Source organism: Pteronotus mesoamericanus, unplaced genomic scaffold, assembly GCF_021234165.1.
Source record: "Pteronotus mesoamericanus isolate MK-2021 breed Mesoamerican mustached bat unplaced genomic scaffold, CSHL_Meso_final contig_116, whole genome shotgun sequence".
NCBI classification, from domain to species: Eukaryota; Metazoa; Chordata; class Mammalia; order Chiroptera; family Mormoopidae; genus Pteronotus; species Pteronotus mesoamericanus.
Genome location: NW_026555027.1, coordinates 39911075 through 39936869, shown reverse-complemented (window position 1 = coordinate 39936869; position 25795 = coordinate 39911075). Strand labels below are relative to the sequence as shown.

Here is a 25795-nt window from a genome sequence, read left to right as displayed (position 1 = left end):
TCTGCAGAGCCTGCCCTGACTGCCCACCTGTCCAGGAAAGCGCGCGCTGCCCACCACCGCGGTGCCGCTTTGGAGGCGTGGGTGCTTTTGATGGCTGCCCATGTGGGGCCCTGGTGGCTCCCTCTGGGACCCCACTTCGTTGATGCTTAAGCATCACCCTCTGGCACCCTCAGAGGCTATGACTCAGGTGAAAGGGGTCCATTTTGCCCAGCCCCTTGGTCTCATGCAGCCGTTCAGCATCCCCGTTCAAATTACACTCCAGGGCGGCCGGCGGCGCCAGGGGAGGTAAGTCACCCCCGGAATCTCTCCGCCTCTAAGGGGACTCAGTGGCTAGAGGAAGAACAGCCATGACGAGTCTGCGAGTTGAGTTTGGTCGTCATCCTCTGAGGGTGCCCACTTGCCGCCTCCCAGGGGACCCTGGAGGCTTCCTCAGCAGCGGTGACTTCTGGGAGGCAGCACCCTTTCACCTTGTCTTCCTTCTCCAGGTTGTAAGTTCTTGGAGGCCAGTGACCTTTTAAACTCCGCTCTGGCTCCTTCGCACCACACCATGACCCGGCACAGAGCTGGTTCTCAGTAAAGAGCTCTTGATTGAGTGAAGGAATGAGGAAATGCCGACCAGCATTTGGTTCCATTGCTGAAGCATGCTTGGATCTTGGGGTCACAGGCCTGGATTCAAATCCCAGCTCCACCACTTAGCTGGCCAGAGAGTTGTGAGAAGGTCATTGAATTTCTCTCTGCCTCATCCCCTGGTCAGTGACGTGGAGAGAGTAATAGCCTTAGCATGCTCTCTATACTAGTTCATCATACTATCTATACATTGTATCCATTGTTATTAACCACTTTGGCGGAGGAAGTGAGGTAACTGCTTAAGGGGGGAAGTGAGATAGTTAAGCTATCCTGAGGACCTCTTTTCTCCCCCGGGGAATGCAAAGCAGAGGGTCTGAGAGCCTTAAGCTGCACTCCCTCTGCTTGTCCTTGAGTTTGGGTGGGGGGTGGCAGGCAGTCAGAAGTGGGCACCAAGTTGAGAGAAGAGCGATGCCTGAGGGGTTTTGAGGAGTGGGATATTAAAAGCCAGCCAGCTCATTCCTGGGGGAGTGCATTTCGCAGCCAACTTCACTCACTCTATCCCCAAACCTGGGTGGTTTGTTAGTGGTTGAAGTGGAGTTGGGAGCTGAGAAAATGGAAACAATAAAGATCATGATGGTCATCACATTACCCACTTCCCTCATCCTTTAACTACGCTCAAGGGTACAGGAGAGAAAGAACACAGGAGAGTGAGAGATAGGGGTGTGGACGGATGTGGGAGCTGAAGGAGGAAGGAACAGACAGACCAAAGAGGAAAGAGATACTGGCAAAAACACTTCTCTCTTAAAAAACGAGCTAATGCTTTTGTGAAAAGACAATGAAAGAGAATCACTGTATGGCAGAAGATCAAATGTCAAACTTGCAATGGAACAAGTTTTAATGTCCTGTTCTTAACATAATTAACCAGATAGAAGAGCACTTGTGTGCTCCCTGAAGCTCTCCAGTCTCCCATTTTCATTTCTGAAACACACGATTGGGTTATTGCTTTTTCCACTTACCAAACTCGATGAACCACATTGACTTAACCTCATTCGCTGTTTCAAAAGAAGATGTTAAATGATTTTATAATTAAAAAAATAGAAGGGGGTTTAAAAAAAGGAAAAAGGTAAAAGCAATTACCCAAATCTCTTCTGCAACACAAACAAATTACAGGAAAATATTAATTTAACATACAGAACGCTTAGAAATTACATACACATGTGAAAAGAGTGTCAGATGAACTATCAAGCTTTGATGAACCACAGCATCTTTCTAAGGAACACTTGTTTTTAATCTTTATTGTGTTTTCTCCATTACCATTTAGTCCCCTTATACCTCCCCCGCCCCTGGCCCCCCAGCCCCAACACTTTTGCACAAGTTACAGTGTAGGAGGGAGAGGTCTGGCATCTGCTGGGATCACGCCCTCAGGAGCCTGTCAAGCCTTTGAAATTGAGTTTGCCTCAGGTTAAGCCAGAAGGCGCCTGTAGCAGTGTGTACTATCTGGGAATGTGAAAGTCAGCTCTGTCTGCATGGGAGACACAGAAAGGGGCGGGAACTGCCTTGACTGAATCTCCAGGTAACACATTGGTTATAAGAAGAGATGTACTGCTGGCAAAAAGGAATAAAAGTGCTGTTAATTTATCTCTGGCTAGAGAGCAAAATTAGATCATTCTTAAGTGCTTTGAGGTCCTTGGATGAAAGGTGCTTGTAAATACCACAAAGGTAATTATAGGGATGTTTATGGCTTCGGAAAACTTCTTCAACAATAAGGAAATGGTTAAGGAAATTATGGCACATCCAAATGATGGAATATTATTTTGTAGCCAATAGAAGGGTTACAAAGAATTGCTGCTGACATGGGAAAGTGCTTATTACGTTAAATGAAAAAGGCAAGATTAAAAAAAAAATCCCTACAGCCAGTGTGATCTCATTCTATTTAAAACAACACAGAGGAGGAGAATAACTCACTAAGTGAAGAGTCATTATCTCTAAGTAGTAGGATTGTGGCTGACTTTTATTCTCTATTTTTCAAATTTCATAAAATGAACATATAAAAAGTGCTTTCACGAATTCTTTGACATTTGTTGAGGCTTTCTTTATGGCTCAGTTTGTGGTTAGGTTTCATAAATGTTCCATATATGTTTGAGAAGAATATATATTCTGTAGGGGATGGTAGTCTATATTATCATTGAGACATAGCTTGTAAATTGCTTTGCTCAAATCGATTTCCTTTCTGATTTGTCTGATTAAGCTGTAAGTTATTGAGGGAGTATATAAAAATATCTCATAATCTGATAGTGGATTTTGTCTATTTTCCCCTGTCGTTCAGTCAATAAGGCAATGCTATTAGGTACATAATAAATAGCATTTAAATTTTCAGTTGAATTTTTAAACCTTTAATTAATGTTATTACCTTCTTTACTTTCAATAAAGCTTTTTGTTAGACTTTGCTTGAGAAATGTCAACCTTTCTATATCTGTGTTTTAGATGTATCTTTCATAAAAGTCTATGTTTAAATCTAGTCAGTCTTTCTCTTTTAACTGGATCATTTAAGTCATTTAGATTTATTGTAATGACTGGTGTACTCGAACTCACTCTATCATGTTTCTGTGCTATCGTCCTATCTTTTCCATGAACTTTCCCACTATTTCTTGCATTTTCTTTTGGATTTATTTTTTCCTCCCTTCCATTCTTTTTTCCTCTACTAGTTTGGAAGTTAACTCACGTATTTGTACTCTCTTAGTGGATTCGAAATTTTAGCCTTCAGACATCAACTTACCAAAGAGAAATGTTTTTATGTTCCATTAGAAAAATGTCAGGCTTTTAGAACACATGAACTAAGTTATATGTTGTTATACACTTTTAACTCTATAATGATGATAATTTTATTTAAAAATTTAAAACTAATTTGAATTTGAATATTTAATTAAGCTGAGGTATTATTATTTTATAAAGTTGATATCTACTTTTGCCCTTTAATTGCTCTTCATTTCTGTATAAATCCTAGCTCTTCCATTTGAGTTGTTTTCCCTGTCTCAGGTAAATACCTGACCTTTTCCTTAGTGGGGATCAACTGATGGTCAACTCAGTTTTGTGTGCTTCTGAAGTGTCTTTATTTCACTTATTCTTGAGAGATTTTTGCTAGGTGTAGAGCTCTGTAGTTACTTTTCCTCAGCATATTGGCCATATTTCTGTCCTTGTTATGGAGAAGCTTCAGCCTATCTGTCATTTCTTTGAAGTTAGTCTGTCTTTCCCCCTGGCTGCTCTTAAGCTTTTAAGATTTTGTCTTGTCTTAGTGTCTGTGCAACATCTCTGTGATGTGTTTAGGTGTGGGTTTCTTTTTATTTTATCTCAATGGGCTTCTGGAATCTGGGAACTGTGGTCTTCATCAGTCCTGGAATTTGATTATCTTTTAAAATATTACTTATGACTTACGTCTCTTTTCCCTGCAATTCAGAAAAGGCCTTATGTTAGACATTTGCTCTTTATTGTTCATGTTTCTTAACCTCACTTAATTTGCTATTTAAGAAATTTCTCTGTATTATAATCTGTTTTGCGGATCCCTCTCTCTGTTTACTAATTAGCTTTTCAGATGTGTCTAATCTACTGTTAAATCTTTCCACCGAGTTTTTTAATTTCAATTAATTTATTTTTAATTTCTAGAAATTGTATTTGATTTTTTAAAAATATTGGATCGGGCCTATATTAGAGTCCTTGGCTCTTTCTGATATTTCTCATCCTTTATTTCTTTAAACATATTGTAGATACATTTTTATATACTGTCTAAATATCTGAAGTTTTTGGTGGATCTGATTCTGTTGTCTTTTTTTTCTTACTCAAAGTCCTTGTTGGTGTGTTCTGTGACTTTTGAATAACAACACATGCTCTTTGAAACTTTATAGGATTCCTTTGAGGTGAGTTCCCTGAGGGAAGTATGTGTTTGCTTCTGCCAGATGCCAAAGGGACAAATACTTGTGACAACATTGAATGCAATTGTTAAGTTAGAGTTTTTGAATTTCCCAGGTAGTGTGAGTTCAGGCTAAAACTCTCTTGAGGATCACCTTAAAGTTACAAAATCTCAGGGGAGATTGTAATTTCCCCCTCTACTAGTTTCAGGGTTTGAGGTGGTTATTTCTAGTTTATTTTTACACTGAGTATGGGGTCCTTTGGGTCAGTTCTGGCCGAGTGGTGTTTTAAATTCCATACCGTGGATCGGCCCTGGGCATTGCTTCCTGTCCTTGTGCGGGGGGGCCCCCCCCCCCCGCCGCCGCCCCCCAACCCCCACTGTGAAACTAAACTCAAGGTCACTCAGTTCTGCAAATTCCCTCAAGGTAAAAGTTTACTTCTGTTCACTTTCCTCCCTAAATTCCTGCTTTAAGAGAGGTTTTGTCCTTTGAATATTTCCAACTTATTTAAAAAAGCTTTGGCCAGAATTTTTCGTTGTTAGCAGTTAGAGTGGGTGTCTAGTCCACTGTCTAGTGAAATAGCTTCATTACTTTTACAATAATAAAAATATATCTGTGTATTCATTTTAGTTATCCTTCCCCCCAAACATGAAGTAACTTCTTCACAAGTGATCAGTGAGGTTGTCAACTTTTCATAAAGCCTTGAAACACAGTGGACAGAAATATTAGAAAGAGAAAATACAGTCTCGAATTATACTACCAGGTCTGTCTTATTCGTAAATTAGATCAGAATCAAGTTATGCCAGTTTTGTGCATCATACAATTATAATTGGGTTAAGTCAATGCATCAGAAATGCCAGAGATACTTCATGAAAAGCTTCTTCACACATGGCCCTCAAGGGTCCCTGCAGTAAACTTCCAGGACATCTTATGCTATGAAGCACCTGAAATCCAGTTGCAGAGCAAAGAGCAGGGTGTTGGGTACTGGGAAGGTACCCAACAAACTATCCAAACCTTTGTTTTGGGACTAAAACTCTTAATCAATCTATGATGTCCGTTGATACATTGTAAAATGTACTGGCTCAAATTTCATTAAAACTTTTTTCCTCCTGCTCATTCTCTGAGGGTGGGATGATAGAGAGTGACTGAAATTTCAAAGGAGACCGAAAATCCCCCAGCCAGGTCCTTGATTCCCAAAGTACCGTTAACCAGGGCTGCTGCCATCTCCAGGGCCCCCTGGGTTGTCTGCCATCCCCCTCACGCTCTTCACAGTTTGAAGATGTCCCCAGGAGAAAGGGAGCTAGGCAGAAGAAGGCGAAATGTGGGAGATAAAGCAGAACAGGTGCTCTGGAACCACCCCCCCCCAAAAAAAAACAACCAAAAAGAAACCCACCCAAAAACAAACAACCAACCTAGCAATTCCCCTGACAGGGTTTTTGCTTGGCTTCAAAATTTAGACTGTGTTATGCAGCTGAATGAACCTGACTCTCTACCATTATAGCTGCATTTGTTTGACTTAAGGTTTTGTTAAGCCTCTCAAAATGGAATAACCTCTGGGACTCAACTGCTTTCTGAGCAGCGGACACCGCTCAGTGTCGCGGACTCCAGAGGAAGCGCGGGACCGAGGCACGTGGGAGAACGCCCTGCTGGGGTCCGCCAGCTGTTCACAGGCAGAAGTGCGGGCCTTGTGATGCTCTCAAAAGTCAGAGATCAGCACTTTTATGAGATTTCACAATTTTTAGAGTGACTAATCCCACATTAAGAAAATACAAAGCTAAACTAAATGGATTTGTGGGCTGGATCCTGTCCATGGGTCACCAGTTTGTAACCTTTGTGTTGGACTTTACTATTCACTGGACATCCCATTGTGAAAGAACTTGTTACATCCTTGGCTGGAGCAGAGCAGGGAGAGGGAGAGGAGGAATGCAGGGCCACTCATGGACAGAGAGGAGTGGGGTGAAGGGAGAGAAGACGGCAGCGACAACTTCATTATTCTGAGTGGACTGGGCCACGGGCCAGAGAGACCTATGGGAGATATACTGCCCTGCCCACAATAGCTGGATAGGAAAGAGCAAGTCGAACCCTAGTTCAGGATGCTGTTAATTCCAAATGTGAACTTTCGGAGTCATTCTTTCCATATGAAATTCATAAGAGAATGTTAAAAATGCTTTCAAGGGGAATGTGCAATAACCCTGAAAGATAAGCGAGTTCATACTATTTATTTACAGAAAACGAACAAAAGCTACTTTTACGGGTAATTCTTTTCTAGCCTTTGATTAGACAGGTCTCTAAAGAATTCCAACAGACAACATTCCTTAGTGTTGTTTGTTACATTCAAGAAAGGATTTATGACACATCATGTTAGCATGTTCAGGTAAACTTTTCACCAAGCTCCGAATATGGGATCTTGTGTTGCATCGAACCTGCTCATAACCCATAGGTGGGCAGCAGACGGGATGACCCCTCCACACCCCAGGGGTTGGTAAATGTTCCCACTTATTGAAATCTCTCTTTCCCCCTTCCCCCAAAGGGCAGGCTTTTCTACCTCAGGGAGGAAGAGAAACATAGAGCACAATGATGGGGACCTGCCAGATGGGCGAAAGAAGCTGCCTTCCAGCGCTGGGGAGGACCGAGCCATGCTGCTGGGGTTCACAATGATGGGCTGCGCAGTTCTAATGTTCTTCTTGTTTGGAGTAACCATCCTAAAGCCTTTCATGCTCAGGTAAGACACAGAGAAGGACCCAGAACTTCCAGGTCAGATGAGATGCAAGCACAATGGTAAGGGATGGAATCTGGCTTTGGTTTCTGGAGCCCGGCTGGCTGAGGGCAGAGGAGATGGAATCACGTGTCTCTCCTTTAGGGCCGGGAGGCAGCGGGGTGCGGAGAAAGAGGCAGTAAGAATGTAGAAGATATTTCTCGGCTGCTCCCCAACTCCAACCTCGAAAATACCTTCAACAACTAATCCTCAAATTAGACATTCATGTAGGTAATAAATCCTTTAACACGCCGGGAAGGGTTCATTTAAGCCTTCAACATGAACACAATAAAAGTTTTTGAGTCTGAGTGTTTTGAGTTTGATAATGTTTACCTGGCACATAATAGTTGCTCAATAAATATTAGTTTCCTTCCTTTTAATTAATTCCCTTATATACATATAATAATAGTTACCACTTATTAAATATATAAACATGACAAATATACTATAGTTTTATCCTATTTAAACCTACAGCAAGCCCATGATGGAGGCATGCTTTTAATTTTATAAATGAAAAAGCTGAGGCTCAGAAAAACCAAGTAACTTGCCAAGGCCACACAGCCAGGAATCTGCCTGTCATTAGGATGTAAGACAAGAATGTTCTAATCCTTCGATGAAGTTTGCTGCAATGAAGGGGATGGGTGTTTTGATTCGGGCAGGAGAGGAGCTGTTTAATTTTGGAGAATGGCTCACATAACAGGAAGTACTTTGGGGGAGGGCAGTTCTGGGAAAGCAAGGGCCGGGGAAATGGGAAAAGGGAGGCCTATGAGTTCAGTGAAAAGGGGTCATAGAAGAGGAAGTGGAGGCCTACTTTCGTTATTTATTAGAGTCATCTCCCTCCGTTCCTGTGTTAACATTACTAGGGCAGTAATGTGGAGGTGACGATCCACCACAGCACACAGTGGCACTCTCAGAAGGCTCAGAGGGCATTTTCTATTTGGTATTGGCATTAGAAAATCTGTTCTGCTGCTCATCAACTGGCTTATTTTTATTCAGGGGACACCAATCCTGTACCTGGTTGTGTTTCCTTTATTGGTTTTGCTGCTAAGAAGCTCAGAGCCAAATTTATACATTTGTCATAACTATAAGGGAATTTATAATCTACTAATTACATATTTACTTACCTCACTCTTCATTCTAGCTTTCAACTTTCCTTTTCCTGTTGCTCTATTTTATATCTACCCATATATCTAATCTGTATTACATATGCCTATGTAAACTGAATAAATATGCGTCTGTGCACATGTATGTGTTTCTGTGGTCAGAATATTTTTTTAAAATGTGATATATTTGGGAGATGATTTAAGGATATCTTTTGCAAATTGACATCAAGCTGTTACTCATATTTAAAATTTACTTTCCTAGCCCTGGCTGGTGTGGCTCAGTGAATTAAGTGCCAGACTACAAACCCAAGGGTCACTGGTTTGATTCCCAGTTAGAGCACATGCCTGGGTTGTGGGCCAGGTCCCCAGTACGGGGTGCACAAAAGGCAACCACACATTGAAGTTTCTCTTTATTCTTCCCTTCCCCCCCTAAACATAAACAAAATCTTTTAAAAAAATAAAAAATAAAAGTAAAAAATATATTTAAAAAAATAAAATTTACCTATCTAAGCATTTCTAGAAATTATTTACTTAATTTAGTAAATGCTTAAGTGTGGTGAATTCTCATCTCTCTCTTGCCTCAAATATGTGCCATCAGAGATAAGTCTCATTCCATAAAAGATGATAGTTGAGAGGCTTGGGTAGCTTATGCCTTTCCCCACTCCCTTAATCCCTCATCTCTCAGTCAAATGATGGGTTTTGTCTATTTGTCGACAAATAGACACACAATGCTATTTAAAGAACATGCTCATTTCTTTTTTCCAGCCCTAAATATACCCCTGGTTCCACCTGTAAGGCTCTGGCCTGGCCCTTGTGCATAGCAAAGAATGTCCAGCTCTCTATATTGGAGCTTCCTGAAACCTTCAAGGAAGGTTCAAGTCATAATCCATTTGTCAGTTAGGATTTAGAGAGCTGAAGTTCTAACACAAATAAGCAGGCAATTCTAAATATTATTTTAAGATGCATAGTCTAAATAAGTATAGAAATTACTTTTGTGAAAAAGCAGGCCAGTGCCAAACCTGTGAAAGAACATTATTTTTCATTTTTGCATGTTTACTTGCCCAACATTTTATTCTCCTAGGCCACATCCAGTGATTTTTTTTTTTTAAATGCCCTAGGCCTTAAGATCATGTTAAGCCTGCACCACGTGTCTTCAGGTTTTTTTAAAAATGCTCTGGGCCTTAAGATCATGTAAAACTGCACCAGGTTGGTTATATTAATAAAGCAAAATGATGACTGATGGTCAAAGATCTTAATGAGAGTGCAGTATGAACCTGGATAAACGATGTTTTTCATATATTGACTTTAGGATTTGCTACTCTAACTTCTTGTTATTAAGGCATCAGGAAATAAACACAGGGATCCACTTCAAGGTGAGTGTGCATCAGGAGCTTGTCCTATGCATTCAATCGAAGCAGTCCTCTTATCCTCATTTACTTTATCTTGGACTTGTTCTCTATTTCGTACCTACACGCCCTTTTTTCTTTTTCTTTTTTCTAAGATTTTATTTATTTATTTTCAGAGAGAGAGGAAGGGAAGGAGAAAGAGTGGGAGAGAAACATCAATGTGTGGCTGCCTCTTGCGGAACCCCAACTGGGGACCTGGCCTGCAACCCAGGCATGTGCCCTGATTGGTAATTGAACTGGTGACCCTTTGGTTCACAGGCCGGCACTCAATCCACTGAGCCACACCAGCCAAAGCTTTATATGCCCATTTTCTTCAACACCACCTCAAAGTCCTCATGGACAAGAATTTTGTCTACCACTTCTCACATTGCTGCTATGACACGCTGTGCATGTCATACATATGAAAATTCTTAAGGAATGTTTTCCAAGTAAAACTGAATTCAGTACAATACCTACTGAGCCTTTACTACGTGAGGGGCACTGTGCTTTCAGCTTTGAGGAATATAAAGGTGAACAAGGACATAGGTCCTGACCTCAAGAAATTACCAAGAGCAAAAACATGGTAAGTTTTCTAATGAGAGATTGTATGATTTGCATTTGCCTTTTTGAAAGTAGAGCAGGTAAATGGAATTGTGCTTGGTTACCAGAATTTTTGGAGGCTGCACTGACTGAGAGCCCTGTGGTTGGACTCCTTCCAAAGGGTGCATTTAGGGTGATAAGGTGTGAGAAATGGTATGATTTCTGAGTGTGTGTGAATCTCGTTGGTTGCAGTATTTAGCATAATCTCAACCAAAGTATGGTTTTCCAAATACATGTATGTTAAAAACTATTCAATAGACAGATTCCTGGACTTTAACTCAGATCAACTGAATCTGAATCTTTGCGAGTGAAACATAGGATCCACATTTTAACAAAGTCTTCATCCTAACAAACTCAGATGATTCTGGAGTTTGAAAACCATTGATCTAAGGGTTGGTGTAGTGAGAAATATGCCAGGAGGGTCATAACTGAGATGGAACTTGGCTGTTGGCTGTCTCCACGACCTCCATGCTCCCTTGTCATTGCGCGCCCTCTGTGATGGTCCTCCATTACTCCAAATAGACAAATGTCTTGGGTTACCACAGTAGAAATATAGAACTACATTTTCCAGAGGGTGAAGATCATTTATTTAATATTTTCAAATTGAAGCACTCAGAGAGAAGAATCGAACTGCACAATCATCCACACACGGATCACGGATGACTGGTTGGACTGTTCTTTCGCCTGCGGTGTGTACTGCCAAGGTCAGGGCAAGTACCCTTGTCTTCAGGTGTTTGTGAACCTCACCCATTCAGGGCAGAAAGCTCTCCTACATTATAATGAAGAGGCTGTCCAGATAAATTCCAAGGTAATGTTCTAATTACAAAGTTCTGATTGCAGCAACCCTTTCATGTGAGGCTGTCCCTCACACGGTGCGGTACCCAGAGCCATCTGTAGGAATAAACCTGTCTCCCTCCAGTTAATGTTTTGATAGTGGTCAAATCAGGATAAATAAAGCTAAAAGCATTCTTGGAAGCAAAATGGGGTAAATAGAAAGGGGAAAAACTATTCCAATTTCACAAATTTGTGTCTGAAATTTATAGGCTGAACAGTCATTCTGGGAAGTCTTACTGTTCAAGGTCCCGCTCCCCATTATATCAAAAATGGCAAAAGGTAACCACAGTCCACCTTAAATCAAGCAAGTAATTTTTCTCATCAGAGAAGTTTAAAGGACTATTATAATTTTGATTTTAGTAGGTTACTCAACTGGTTCATATAATTTAAAGTGTACATCTACCCCTTTCAATCAAAGTTGAGTTGTATGAGATTGGTCCACATGTTACACTTTGTTGTCTTTACTTCATCGCTAATTTTATTCATCACTAATTTTAATCTGATGATTTGTTTTCTATTTTGGAGGCAATAATTTTTAAGGTCTCCAACATTTTTATAGGCCATTGGCACAGTGCTTGGAGTGCCTAGTGAATGTGGTATTAAATCTCAAGTTTTTTTTTTGAAAAAATCACCACCTGATAGAGCAGCACCCTTAGCCACTGGTTCTGCCTCCTGGGAACCAGAGCTCAGGGAGGGCGCCTCTCAGTGGACCTAGGACAAAAGCCAGAATATGCTAATCCTTTAGGGAAAGATTTTACTCCAGGAAATCAGAAAAAGACAATAAAGAGATTAATAGGTGGTGAAGGCCCATAGAAAGCTCAACAAATATTTGTTGAATGACAAATGGATTGAGTTACCGTCCAGGAAGAGACCCAGGACATGCACGTCAGGAACGCGGTCCTTATGAAGTTGGTCCCTGCCTATTCTGCAATGTCTGTATTCTAAAAGCTTTCCCACATCCCTGCTTAGTGCCTGGAAAGGGTGGTTACACTCTGTGCCCTCCTGCCAACCCTTCCCCATAAGCTATGTAATAGGTTTCGTCACCATCTGAGGCTGAAACTCCCCACTAATAGCTTCATTTTGAAGCTATTTCAGAATTAAAACTGTTAAGTGCTTGATATCGGGAAGAGTGTCCTCATCTTTTCTCCTTCTCCATGTTCCTAGTGCTTTTACACACCCAAGTGCCACCAAGATAGCAGTGATCTGCTCAACAGCACTCTGGATGTGAAGGAGTTCTTTGATCACAAAAATGGGACCCCCTTTTCATGCTTCTACAGTCCAGACAGCCAATCGGAAGATGTCATTCTCATTAAAAAGTATAACCAAATGGTTATCTTCCACTGTTTCTTTTGGCCTTCACTGACTCTGCTGGGTGGTGCCCTGATTGTCGGCATGGTGCGATTAACACAGTACCTGTCCCTGCTCTGTGAGCAGTACAGCGCTGCACTCAGGGATGAGGTAGGTGGCAAAGTGCCTTTTAGGGAACAGCATCGATTCAAACTGTGGGGTGTGGGGAGAAGCAAAGGGTGGAGCCGAGACATCTCAAGATGGTGGCCAAATTGAAGTCCTGACCTTCAGAGACCTGCGATTTCTGCACTTGAGGACTTAATTATGCTCGCTTGCGGATTAACCACAGGAGACAGTTAAGTATGATATGGGAAGGAAACAATAAAAGTCTCATATGTAGTCTACTTATTTTATAGATACATACATATTCACCATCTTTTCTGCCCCAAATCTCTTTCCACGTGAGCCAAAGCAGCATGTTTTGTTCTCACATGGTAAAATGAGCTTGAGGTAGTTGTCCCTTATCTAGTGTCAGCTCTAGCTAGAACTTGTCAATGTGGAAATAAATGATGAGGGTATCTAACCTACTGAGTACTGAACAACCAGTCTAGTTCTATGCAGTATAGTCCACATTAAAACATTTCTCAGAAAAATTCTGGGTGAAGAACAGTTCATTCCCTATAGGAAAATAATAACCTGGTAATCTAAAAACATGGATTTGCCATTTTACTTCACCATGCATGAAAGGGAAGCTTCTGCTTCAAAATTTCACTAAGTTTAGAGTTATTTGTACTTTACCATGTACCATGAATTTTTCTTTCAGCAACATTTTATAGTTAATCGTGCTTTCCATAAGCTCGCATTGTTTTTTGTGCACTTTCTGGTGAGAGTGGGAAAGATGGCTAGAAATGTGTTGTGAAATAGGGAGAAACTGTATTGGGTGAAATTTAACATTTGTCTCAGGTAATCTGCATTGCAGAAAAGTCCCACATGGATACTCAACAACTGTGCATACATTAATTGATGAATCAATGGTGGTTATTAAATAATGAAAATCACAAGACTCACCCAATAGGTTCTTTCCAGATTAAGCTGAATATGAGTTGAAAAGTTTGTTCTGAAAACCGATGTACCTTAGTTTTAAAATTTTCCTTAAAAAAACTTACTTCATAGACAATAGAATCAGACTTGAAGCAACTTTTGCATGTAGATGTAGTCAAATCAGAAACTTTGATCTTAAGCCAATTTGATGCCTTTTAGAAATTTTAAGCCACAAATTACTAAGTAAACTGAATAATCAAATTGAACACTGACTTGACCAGTAATGAAAAATTTTGGCATTTTCTCCTCTTTCTGGTGTGGAGTGGTGGAGAGAAAGTGTGTCTCAGAGTAAGTTATTTGAGTTTGTAGGCCGTAATTACAACTTTTTGGGTAAGTATCCGTGGGCAATTCAGCTCTATTGTTAGAGCCCCTCTCTTTTCATCTATAATTTTATAGATGTCAACATTTGGGATATCATCTTTCATGAGGTTATTTTAGGGAATAAACACAGTATGTATAACACCTAGCGTAGTTTCCGGCACCTAGTAGAAGTGCTTAAGAATGTAGTAGATAACAAAAATATTCTGCAAGTTTCAATATTCAGTCAGTCTTATCCCTCTCCTGGCTATATATCCAAAGGAAGGCAGTTAGTACCTCCAAGAGATAGTGGCGCTCTCATGTTCACTGAAGCATTATTCACAACAGCCAAGATAGGGAAATAACCTAAGTGTCCGTCGATAAAGAAATAGTAATTATAGATATATTGTGTGTGTGCGTGTGCGTGTGTGTGTGTAATGGAATATTATTTAGCCTTAAAAAAGGAATTCCTATTCGCAACACAAATGAATCTGGAAAATATTATGTTAAGTAAAATAAGCCAGACACAGAAAGGAGAAAACTGCATTTTACTTGCATATATGTAGAATCTAAGAGTCGAATCCATAGAAACAAAGAGTAGTACAGTGGTTATTAGGGTAGGGAGGTGGGGGAGATGTTGGTTAAAGGGTACAAACTTTCAGTTATAAGATGAATAAATCTAGAGATTTAGTATACAGCATGATGACTGTAGTTAATAATACTGTCTTGAACACTGGAAATTGGATGAGTGTAGATTTCAGGTGTCTTCATCTCAAACACACAGTAACTGTGAGATGGTATGTTAATTAGCTTGACTGTAGTAATCATCTCACTATGTATATCAAATCGTTCTATTGTATACCTTAAATATATACAATTCTTATTAAAAATAAAATGTCCAGAATATGCTGTTTAAAAGGTTGTGGTAGCCCTGGCTAGTGTGGCTCAGTGGGTTGAGTGCTGGCCTGCCAGCTGAAAGGTCACTGGTTCGATTCCCCCATCAGGGCACATACCTGGGTTGCAGGCAAGGTTCCTGATTGGGGGTGTGTGTGTGAGGGGCAACCAATGGATGTTTCTCTCCCACATTGATGTTTGTCTTCCTCTTTCTCCCTTCCCCCTCTCTCTAAAAAATAATAAATATTTTTAAAAAGGTTGTGGTAAACTCTTTTGTATGCCAGAGACTTCCCTGTAATAAAATATATGTACATATACACATTTTAAATCATTCTGCAAATTGAGTTTCTGTAGTTTTTGTACATTAAGGGCATATCTTTATTCCATTTCTTAATAAGCTTGGCATCCATCTAACAATAGGCAATTCTTGGGATTTTTCTCCCAAAAACAAATTCAAAACCACTAATTTGAAACCTAGAATATGTAAAAGTGTGAAACCTAAAGTGTTGCAATTCCTACGGTTTTCTATTTGTATAAATGGATACTTGGTTCATCTCAGGAAAGAGAGACATTATGCTTGGAGAACAAAGTCAATTTAGAACAATGTTAATTCAGTCACTCAAATCACCTGACGAATAAACAAGATTTAAGCAATCATTTCCTGTTAATTGCTTAGAAATACTAAGTGTCAATGCCCACGTGCATTGTGGGTCCAAGAAGAGCTCAGACTTACCTTTTGCAAGGTTTACATGAACTGAAAACAAAACCAGTCTGTTTCTAATCTCTTTTTTAGGTTCTGTTCTTCAACTTACAAAAAGGCCCATTTACACATACAAACACATTCATTCATGTATGTGTATACATATATTTCTGCTTAAAACACAAGCATATCATTTTTTATGCTTAAAGGAAGTTAATATTTAAACAGATATTTCTCTGATACTCATCACTTTACTGGGGTGGAAAAACCGGCTTTTAAGGCATAATAGTTTCAGGTTTTCATTCAATGTTTCTTAGTCATTATTGATAAGAACTCAAATTCAGCTAAAATTTAATTATTAGCAACACTGGTTTGCTTTTAAGTATTCAAAAGGTTACAAAATATAATTATCACAGTTTTTTGATTAAAGTACATAGTACAGTAAGGATTGTTTGGACACAAGTCAAGGTAATTTTTTTTTTTTTTTTAATAAACAGCGTGATGTTACAGACTGCGAAGTTAAAGAAAAAGCAGACATTGACAGTTTCTGATGAGCACAAACAGTAAGTGCAGCCACAGGCCAAACTTCTTGCCAGGAACAGCAAGAGTGGGAAGAGGTCTTAAATTTAGTGACACTGTATTATTCTATATTCTCAGCACAATAACACATGCATCTTGCTGTGTCAGATATTTTTTGGGCCCTCATTAAAAGAACATTTAAAAACATTTTTCTCCTAACTAATACAGTACACCACAGGAATTCAATTCATTGAATGACAAAATATAGAGAAATAGATTTGCTGCAATAAATGGGGCTAAAAAGGGTGGTGGGAGCTACTTTTAAAAACTTCCGAAGTCAACATTTGGTGTGTTAGTAGTAGTTTTTTGGTAGTGCCACAATCCCCAAGATGTTGAAATGCTATGTTCCAAAAGGATATAGTCTTTTAGATTTAATTCAACTCAACTAAGTCCAAAGACTGAATCAGATTTTAACCACCGGTTGCATTTGAAACTTAGGTCCTATAACCAAAAACATTTCTAGAAATCAGATGAAGGCCAACTTCTCCAACTCCTCTTAGGAACATAAATGAAATATGGTAAGAGGCTTTTTCTTATGAGATCAGTGGATAATGATCACATTTAGAAATTTACACTGGAATAAAGAAAGGAGTTCAGCCTTATTAAAGGTATTTTGAGATAATATCAAAGTTGGTTTTCTGCCCCCTTGCTCATCTAGAAGAATGAAAATAGGAATCACGTAAAAATGTACATGGCTCTTAGCATAACCACAATATTATTGTAGTGGCAGATTAAATATGATTTTATAGATTCATAGACTCATAGACTTAAATAGCTTACAAAATGCATCAAAGAAAAGCCCCTTTCCATACTTACCAACATGAGGAATGGAGTCTATGGTTGGTAGTGAGTCAGTTACCCAACTGTGCTAAGTGTACAGGGGACAGATTTTCTGATTTTATTTTTTTCTCCGTGCTAAAACTCATATGTAGTTGTGTAAAAATTGTCAGAAAATTTTCTTATGGCTCTTAACTGTCACTTTATGCTAGCAAGCATGGCTGTAATATGAACATATCTAAATTATTAACATAGCTAAGCAAAAGGAATGGTGCTGCACTGATAAAAGGAAGTGCAAAACTTGAATCAAGTGGAATACTTGAATGAAATAAGCTTATTTAAAAACTAACATCCCAACTTGGGAAACTCCTAATGAATTCTAAACTCTTCTGAATTTTAGAACCTTGATGTTTACACCTTTTATAAAAGATGCCTCTTGACTAGAGCTAGCAAGCAGTGTGTATACAAATAGAAATGTGTGCAAATATACACACACTCATTTTACTAATAATCAAGAAAAGAGAACACAACTAATTTCAAATATTGAATTCAAGAACCTAGTACCACGAACCTCCTAGCACTATCACCTTTTCCAAATGGCTGGAGCAATAATTAAGTCTTTATCCAAAATTTTTTCTTAATGTCTCCAAAGCCATTAAAAACAAGGCATGCCAACTATGACTTTGTAAATCTAAAATACAGTGCTCTGCACATTTCTGTAGTATCAGAGCCTGAAGTATTGAATTGTGACTCATCTGTTTTTTTCCTTATTAACCTTCTGAGGTAGTTACCAATCCAATTTTTATCCGGACCATAGGTATCTTGAGCTAATCCCTAAATGCTTTTCAGAAAATGAACATAACTTTTAATAGAAAAGAAAAAAGGCTTCCCAGGCCATGGCACGTAAGATACATTTACAGTTTTTAATGTAGTAATTAAAAAAATGGTTTGTGTTTATATTTAAAAAACAGCCCAGCTGTATTATTCTGTCATCAAGAATTATGATCTGAGAATCCTGTCAATGCTGAATTTTTTAGTTCAGCCTTCACAATCCCATCCTTGATGAAGAGTTAATTCCCTCACGGTATGCACAAGATACTCTCACAGCGTTTAGTCTTCTCTAGTGCCCACTCTGAGCAGGATAGGAAGAATGTAATTCATTCAAACAACTCCTCCCTGTTGTGCTCCCTCCCTCTGCACTTCCCTCTTCTCAATCACATCTGAAGTATGAAAGTTGTTTTTAAATAGTAGAAGCACCACAATCCATTAACACCACATATGGCCTTTAAACTGAAATACTATAGTGATGTCTTGGATGTCAAAATCAACTTTTTAAGGTGGTTTCTGAGTGTGTGGGTCCAGCCCAGGTCTGCTCTTGCAGACACAGAAACAAAAGAAACGTAACATTCAGAAAAATGACTATTTAACCTGCTGGCTTTAAAATAACGCTACAAATGAAAGTTCTTCAAAGAGCTGGCAAGCATGGGCTGTTGGTCAGGATACAAATTAAATGGATTTACAAAATCATTAAGAAACAAATCCAAGTTTATATGCTATGACATTTCCACAGTGCCTTTAGAGTAGACAGGCTGCCTATAATTTTTTATAGTGCCAAAGCGCGCCAAGTTTTGATGGGAAAGAGAATACAGATGGACTGTGTTTTACTTATGCAAACATTACCAATCCACTTAAAATAAAATCCAAGAGGGTATATACATTCTCATCAAGTCATTGATTATTTTCCTGATTAATAAGAACTACACTTTACACAAAATACTTTATCAGCAGCTGTTTTCATCAAAAAACCAATAGTCATAGTTTCACAGTTGAAAAAGTTACACATTAAAATATTTTACAATTCATTGTATATTCACCAGGTTCCCATTTCCTAAAGGGCTTGTAATATAAAGCAGAGTAGAAGGGAAAACCTCAAAGTTGATTACTTTGACACTAAGTTTTACACAGGACACTAAGAACCACAAAAAGCTTAGGTTCTATCATAAAATAGATACCAAGTTCCATTCTTGATTATAAAATCCAATTAGAAACATTTTTTTAAAACCAAAATCCACAATATGATTAACAGATTCAAATTAACAGCAGTCTAAAAATCTTCAAAATAAACATTTTTGTATAGCTGAGAATATGACAAAAAGTTAAAGCATGATTTTCAAACAGTTGATTATTTCTTCCCAGAATGTGTTTAAGATTAGGTTTTATTTTCTTTAAACCTGCTTTTCCCCCCTCCAGAATAGTCATTGAAGGAAATATTGCTCAAGTGACCAAATGAAACTGTAGAGCCAACAGTCAGTTATACCACATTCAATGACAGATGGTTTGCCATAGGAACTGATCAATCGGAACTGATACCTCATAGTAGAGTACCTGGAAGTGACTACATTGTCACTGATTTGAAACATATCCTAGTCACCCATGCAGTGTCTAATTGTTTTTGGTTCTTTGCCTCTGAGAACTACTAGTCCCTTTTTTCTTATTTTTAATGCTGTTTGCTTAAACTCTGCCTAGATTTGTTTAAAATTTATTTTGCTTTTAGCTAGATCACTTAATCTATATTCTTTATAAAATTTGTCTACATTTCTCAGAAAGGCTTCTTAATTTGGTTTTAATAACTCTTAAAAATAAATGTCAATGATTAAATAAAGTATGTGACCTTATTTTAATGGTGGAGAAGTCCCAGGGAAAGGGGACTATCTGAACTGATGTGGAAAATGCTAAATTGTATCAATTTTATGCAAGGAAGCTCAAAGTTTTTTTTGGCACTCGGGTGAAACATGGTTCTCTGTTAAAACTTCAGTTTTCATCATCAAAGTTTCAGATTTGTACCATTTCGCTGAATTTTCCTATAATCAATCCCTGATATAGAGAAGACTGGGATGTTAGTACATATTATAACTGAATAGATCTAAAAGACACAAAGTGTTAATCATGAAGTTTTAATAAGTTATGAATCTTTTATATCTGCAAAAGAACCCATTGGTTTCCTGCTTAAAACAGAGTTTAAGTTCTTCTTAACTATTCCAAGACAGTTTAGAGAAATAAGTTCCCCTAATCTTCAAATTTATTTTACTCATTGGCAATATTATATACATGCTTTAGTGAAGTACCTAAATCTCCAATAATTATGCCCTTTAAGGGTTCTAAAAATAGCCAAATATTAAGAATATTTGTATTAGAGTCCTTGTTCACTATTCAAGACTTTTACTATAGGTAACTGATTTAATAAGTGAAAGTTTTTTAAGTGATGCTGTTTCACTAGAGGATACAATGTGCACTCTTTATAAAGTTGTATTCCAATAATATGCCTAATCTAGAAAACTGTCAGTAAATTATTGCACTTTTTCTGGTGTGGCACCTGGACATTTGCTAAAGCTATTTCCTAGGGCATTAATAATTCATTTCAAATACTGAGTGAAATACTGGATTCTGGAGTGATGACTAGCATTAGCCCCTACATTTTGGGTTAATGTTTTTCAAAATGTTTAAGAATGTATCCTGTGCTCAAATGCAATTTGATAAAGTTGGAGAGTGAGCCCTGACAACTTGGAAATGGGACATGATCTTAAAATGGTTTAAAGTCCTACTTTTATTATTGAGATATTGGATAAATAGCCCAAAATGGTGAAAAGTTCATGGTTTCTATTTCCCCATATTATAAAGTATTATTCATGAGCATACCTCAGTAGAGGGTTTAAGCAATCAGGAATATACTCTAAATTTTATTAATTTTGGTAACTAATTTCATATGATTGAGGCATTCTGAACTATAAAAGAAGATGGAAGATGGGGGATTCATTTAAAAACAGAAAGAAAAGGAAAGAGAATAAACTTTAATCTGTTTTCTTTAAGTAGTTATTCACTAGTATTGGTATAAATGGGATAGTGCCTGGCCTTATCCACAGACCAAGAGAAGAGCTGACCATGCTGATATGAACAATAAAAAATTTGGGGTGCAAAACAATGCATGACTATGGGACAGATCATGAAATAAAGAATATATATTAATGATAGTTTCTATAATATAAATAGCCTTTAATAAAAAAAATAATCTTTTTAATAACATTAATACTCACTTCTATTTTCTGGAAAACATGCATGAAAAATGTATTCAATTCATTTGCAAAAAGAGAAAAAAATCAACCTAAGGTGAATACTGTACAATTCTGGAACAAGAACTAATCCTGCTTTCTTTCTCTGTGATGATTATTTTACTTTATGGGTGCCCAGAATTTCCCTGGGAAGTAAGAATCAGATTCTTGTAAATACTGTCCAGAAAAAAAAAAACAACCAAAAAACCACCCTATAACAGGTCTCATTTGTGACTGCTTCCAAAACTTTGCAGATTAAGACCCCAAATTGTCAAAAAGGTTTGATTTATTAAAAAAGAAAGGTCTGGTGAAATCTCAAGAGTCCCTTCCACCCCAAGCATTTTTCTTCATTAAACAAGGAGTCAAAAAACCCACTTCAAACTATAAGTTGAACAGCAATGAAAAAATAAGAAATTTCATTATTCCCTATCTTAATGTAATTTAACATCAAACTCCAGTTTACTTGGACCTAATGCAATAATAGACTTCGTGTGTCCACATTTCAAAACATAGAACATTTGCAAGTCAAAAAAAGAACATTCTTTTTCCTTCTCCATCATTTCTATATATTTTGGGTTTTTTGTTTTGTTTTTTAAAAAAAGATACAAACAATCTTTAAAGTTTACCTTTTTGGACTTAAGGCATAACATTAAGTTGCGCATTATTCTAAAGCTTAATTTTGAAATGAACTAGTTTAGTGCTATCAAACCCTGTTTGCGTTTGCATTATTTAAATTATATAGTATTTTATTTCTGTTCTTGCTGTAAATTCTAATGCTGTTCATGGATTGTGCAATTCCTATGCAATCAGTCTTTGCCTGTTGACAGTTATTAACAGTGCAGAATAGAATCCAATATTGAGCTTTCAGTTTCTTAGTCATCATTTCAGTTCAAAGCATGCTGCTTAATGGTGTGGAAGATCCAATCCATTTTTGTTGTCCAGCCACCATGATGTGCATCATTCATTTGTTTCATGAAATATTCCAAAGCCTCTTGCTCAGTTTTATCTAAAGCTAGGGTCTTTCGAATGTATGCAATATCATCAAAAGACTGTAGTTCTGGCATTCCAGAGCCAAGCATCATTGAGAAAAGATTTATGAAGAGATTGGCATGCTGCCGAATGGCTAGATAAGCCTTGTAACACATCTCCTGAAACCTACAAGTAATAAGAACAGTTGGGTCAGTACCAAGCAAATGGCATTAATACCTTCAGGTCTTTGCTGAAACGTCACACCATTAGAGAGACCTTCTTGAACAAACCTATAAAAAAATAGCATTCCTCTCCCCAATCCCTTTACCCTTCAAGAGAAAGTAAACTCCATGAATCCATAAGGACTTTGTTTAACAGCTTTATCACCAGCACTTACAATAATCCCGGGCACATTAGGAGTTTAATAAGGATTTACTAAATGTATAAATTAATCCATTTAAGGTTTAGTCTAGGGTCAGGACAGAGTTATAGATAAAATAAAATTTTATAAAAGGTTTTAAAAGTGTTTTTAAGATTTAAGATAGACTACTGATATACCATAAGGCGAGAAGAGAAATTATGAATAAACATGATGATTAGTTGACTGAATTCTTCAAATTGCATGACTGAAAAATGTCTTAAGCACTATACATTATTTGTCAATATAGAGAAGGTGGAGTCCAAATATTTAAACAGCAGTAAGTAAAAGCTTTACTGTATTATGAAGTTTAAGAATCACTTTCCCTTAATGGACTAAATAGTTTTTTTCTATATTTTTTACAACATTACACAATAAATAAAATTAATACATTAAAATAGTTTACGCTACAATGTTAATATAACATATATTACTTAAATTGACTGAAAAATATTAATTGTTTTTATATAGCAGCAAGAATTCTTTATTTCATACTTTTGATTTCTTGGGCTTACCTCTCAAATTCCCTTGTCTTTGTGCATTCTTGGGCTCCTTTACTAATAACTATTAAGAAATCTTGTGTCAAAACAAACGGTACACGTTCCCGTTTATAACCAAATTTTTTCTTCTTGTGATCCAAAAAGTGTCCAAAATCTATATGAAACAGCTTTCAAAAATAAGAAATTATGTTATAGTTTGATAAATGCAGAAGTACAATATGCTGAATTAATATATTTAAGAACATCAAAAGTTTTTTAAAAAAGAGAAAGCTATTACTTGTCCATCATCTTTAACCATGATGTTACTATTGTGACGATCTCCAATTCCCAAAATGAAGGTCGCGACACAATATCCAGCACATGAACGTGTAAACAGATCAATGGCCGCATCATATCTACAAAGAAGAAATAAATTCTTTGAGTACTGTGGAAATATAGAGTGATCCAGTGCAAACTGGGAAAAGAGGGTCAAGTCTGTATTAAAACAATGAAAACAATCACTGACTTTAGGGGGAAGAGGTAATTATGTCCAAAGATGTGAGAAGTTTGGAGATTCTGAAGTTTTCAAAGGGTTCTAAGGACATTTCTAGATATTCTCTGACCAAAGCACAATTCTTATTACAGTGAAAAAATATTTTTGTGCCATTAAAATGAAATTTTCCTAATAATTGTAACAATAAACTAGAAGTAAATTTTAATGTGCAATGTTAATTTTTCTATAAAAATAAGCAATAAGAAAAACACCTTTTAGATATCTAAGTCAAATGTACAGGATTTCACTAAATTATAAGCAACTCTGATCATTTAAATATAAATAATCTCAATCAAATATGTCAAAGGTTGAACGTATTTTTTCCCAAAGTAAGTACAGTTGTTTTCTCTGGTCTAACTAAGAAATATACTCGACCATTAAAAGATCTAACAAAAACTTAGATTAAATAGGAAGAAAAAAAACTAGTAAGCTCACATTTCTCCTTTGTTCTTGTCCTTGAGCCACTGATGGAGCGTGTGGCTGTTGAACTGCAGCGCACCTTTCAGGCCCCCTTTGCACTGAATCTGCATGATGGTGTGAGAATTTCTCACCACCTCAATAAGTCCCACACAGTCACCAATTGACAGACAACCATAAGGTAACATTCTGAAAAAGGATCAAGACCTTGCAATTAAATGATGGCATTTTGTAATAGCAAATATTTTGATAGGTTAATACAGGAATATTCTAGTATTTTCAAATTTGTCATGTTACTCACTTAACCTAACTTTAATCTTCTTTTACTATAGTATGATATTCCTAGAAAAATTCTCAAAATTATCTGCCATCATTTATTACAGCCTTCAGTTGAGAAAGCATTTAATTATGTATCTGAAAATCATTGAGAAAATTATTGTGGCAATTAAAATTTCATAAACATTTGTAATTTAAAAATAAGGATGAATTTAAAGATGTTTAACTGACATCTAATAATACTTTAAGGCAGCAGTTTCAAATTTTTGGTCTTACAACTCATTTATACTCTTAAAATTACTGGGCATCTATTGATACTAGGAAGTAAAATGAAGAAAATAAAAATTAAAATATTTATTAACTCATTTAAAAATAAACTATGATAAGGTAATATAAATGACATCTACTATAACACAAAAACTGTATTAAAAGAGTAACACTGCTTTCCATTATTGCAAATTTCTCTAATGTCCGGCTTAACAGTCCCGAGCTGAGCTTCATGTATGCTTCTGTAAGCAATCTCATGCAATATTCTAATGGAAGGAAGCGTATGAAGGAAATCTGGCCCCACACAGATTATGTAATGTGAAAAGGAACATTATAATAGCCTTTTCAGATAATTGTAGATATTTTTGATACTATTGCAAAGCTTGACAAGAGATAGGTTTTCAAGTTGCAATATGGAATCTGAAGCCGTATCAATAAACTTTTCATACTCTGTCACATTAAAATCCATTTGTCTGCCTTGCCTGTGAATGGAACTTTTACCCTTGTATGACTTCTATATGGGTCATTTGGAAGATATTAGTTTATTGTGTTATGGAGGTCTTTCAAACGTTGATACTTTTCATTACACCAACTAAAAAATCACAACTGTCAATACAGGGGTGGGCAAAAATAGGTTTACAGTTGTGAGTATGTGAAACAGTTTATTCATTTATTATTATTATTATTAATTATGGTATTATTTTCCATCCTAACAACTATAAACCTACTTTTGCCAAACTCCGTATAACCACTGATCTCATCAGAGAAGTCTTTTAATTTTGGGGATGATGTTAGGCTTCTACTGGGTGATAGGAAATTCAAAATTCTAATTTTTGCTGGAAAGCTTAAATTTGACAATTAATAACAAATACTGTTAGTTGTTCTCCTTGAAGAGAGAGGCTGGTATTGTTCATTTTCAAGAAAATGTCTCCCAAATACCCATGTCTGAATAACCACAAATTGTCTGTTAGTTATTCTTCAAGTAAAAATGGTATTCCATGAAAAAAGTAGCTAGTTCATCTCAAAATTCAAATAACTCACAAACATTTGTCCTTGATACAGCCATACTTTGGTGGTATGTGACAGATGCGCATTTTGGGTACTTCCTATTCATCAGACAGTATATTAAAAAGAACATGCACTCAAGGGTAGAGATAGGAGGACTTAAGGAGAAAATGAAAAAGCACCTAACACCCAAAATGGCACGTAAGTACTAAAGTATGGTTTTTCTTGCTCTGTTGTTCTCAAAAGCTACTGTCTGCTCTTTCCACCTTTCTAAATAGAGTAATAGTTTGTACTTATTTTCCTTTTCTCATTTAATTCCTTGTAGCCTAACTTCTCCACCTACAACTTTACTTACTTAGCAATTTTTAAAGCTAACCATGAATCATCAAATCGAAGGGCGTTTTCATAGTCCTCATGCTCTTAAATCCCCTGAAGTACCTGACATTACAAATTGTGAATCTCTTCCTCTCTTTGGAGTTCTGTGAATCACTTACTCAGGTCCTCCTACCCTTTTGAACATTTCT

General features: G+C 37.2%; 2 protein-coding genes across 5 annotated transcripts in view; one reads left to right on the top strand and one right to left on the bottom strand.

Moving 5' to 3' along the window:
* Nucleotides 1-223: 223 nt before the first annotated feature.
* Nucleotides 224-16049, top strand: KCNMB3 (potassium calcium-activated channel subfamily M regulatory beta subunit 3). Of its 2 annotated transcripts, none has more exons than XM_054580731.1 (4): nucleotides 224-285; nucleotides 7000-7191; nucleotides 10922-11120; nucleotides 15923-16049. In XM_054580731.1, exons 1-4 carry the CDS (start codon nucleotides 224-226, stop codon nucleotides 15974-15976), a joined length of 507 nt encoding a protein of 168 aa, XP_054436706.1. In that variant the 3' UTR covers nucleotides 15977-16049. The 2 variants fall into 2 exon arrangements, with proteins under 2 accessions (XP_054436706.1, XP_054436700.1); XM_054580725.1 differs by lacking the exon at nucleotides 15923-16049 and adding an exon at nucleotides 12311-12737.
* PIK3CA (phosphatidylinositol-4,5-bisphosphate 3-kinase catalytic subunit alpha) overlaps nucleotides 16012-25795 on the bottom strand; it is a 75985-nt gene continuing 66201 nt past the window's right edge. For all 3 annotated transcript variants that reach the window (XM_054580715.1, XM_054580714.1, XM_054580717.1), the window contains 4 exons: nucleotides 23742-23912; nucleotides 23052-23169; nucleotides 22790-22941; nucleotides 16012-22042 (listed from right to left, as the gene is read on the bottom strand). In XM_054580715.1, the coding sequence (XP_054436690.1) occupies nucleotides 21772-22042; nucleotides 22790-22941; nucleotides 23052-23169; nucleotides 23742-23912 (712 nt within the window). In that variant the 3' untranslated portion in view covers nucleotides 16012-21771. The remainder of the gene's footprint in view (nucleotides 22043-22789; nucleotides 22942-23051; nucleotides 23170-23741; nucleotides 23913-25795) is intronic.

Coding starts and splice junctions, on each gene's coding strand:
- KCNMB3 (XM_054580725.1), top strand. CDS start 224: ATGCAGCCGTTCAGCATCCCCGTTCAAATTACACTCCAGGGCGGCCGG. Junction 7,192..10,921: donor CTAAAGCCTTTCATGCTCAG/GTAAGACACAGA, acceptor TTCAAATTGAAG/CACTCAGAGAGAAGAATCGA. Junction 11,121..12,310: donor CTGTCCAGATAAATTCCAAG/GTAATGTTCTAA, acceptor CCATGTTCCTAG/TGCTTTTACACACCCAAGTG.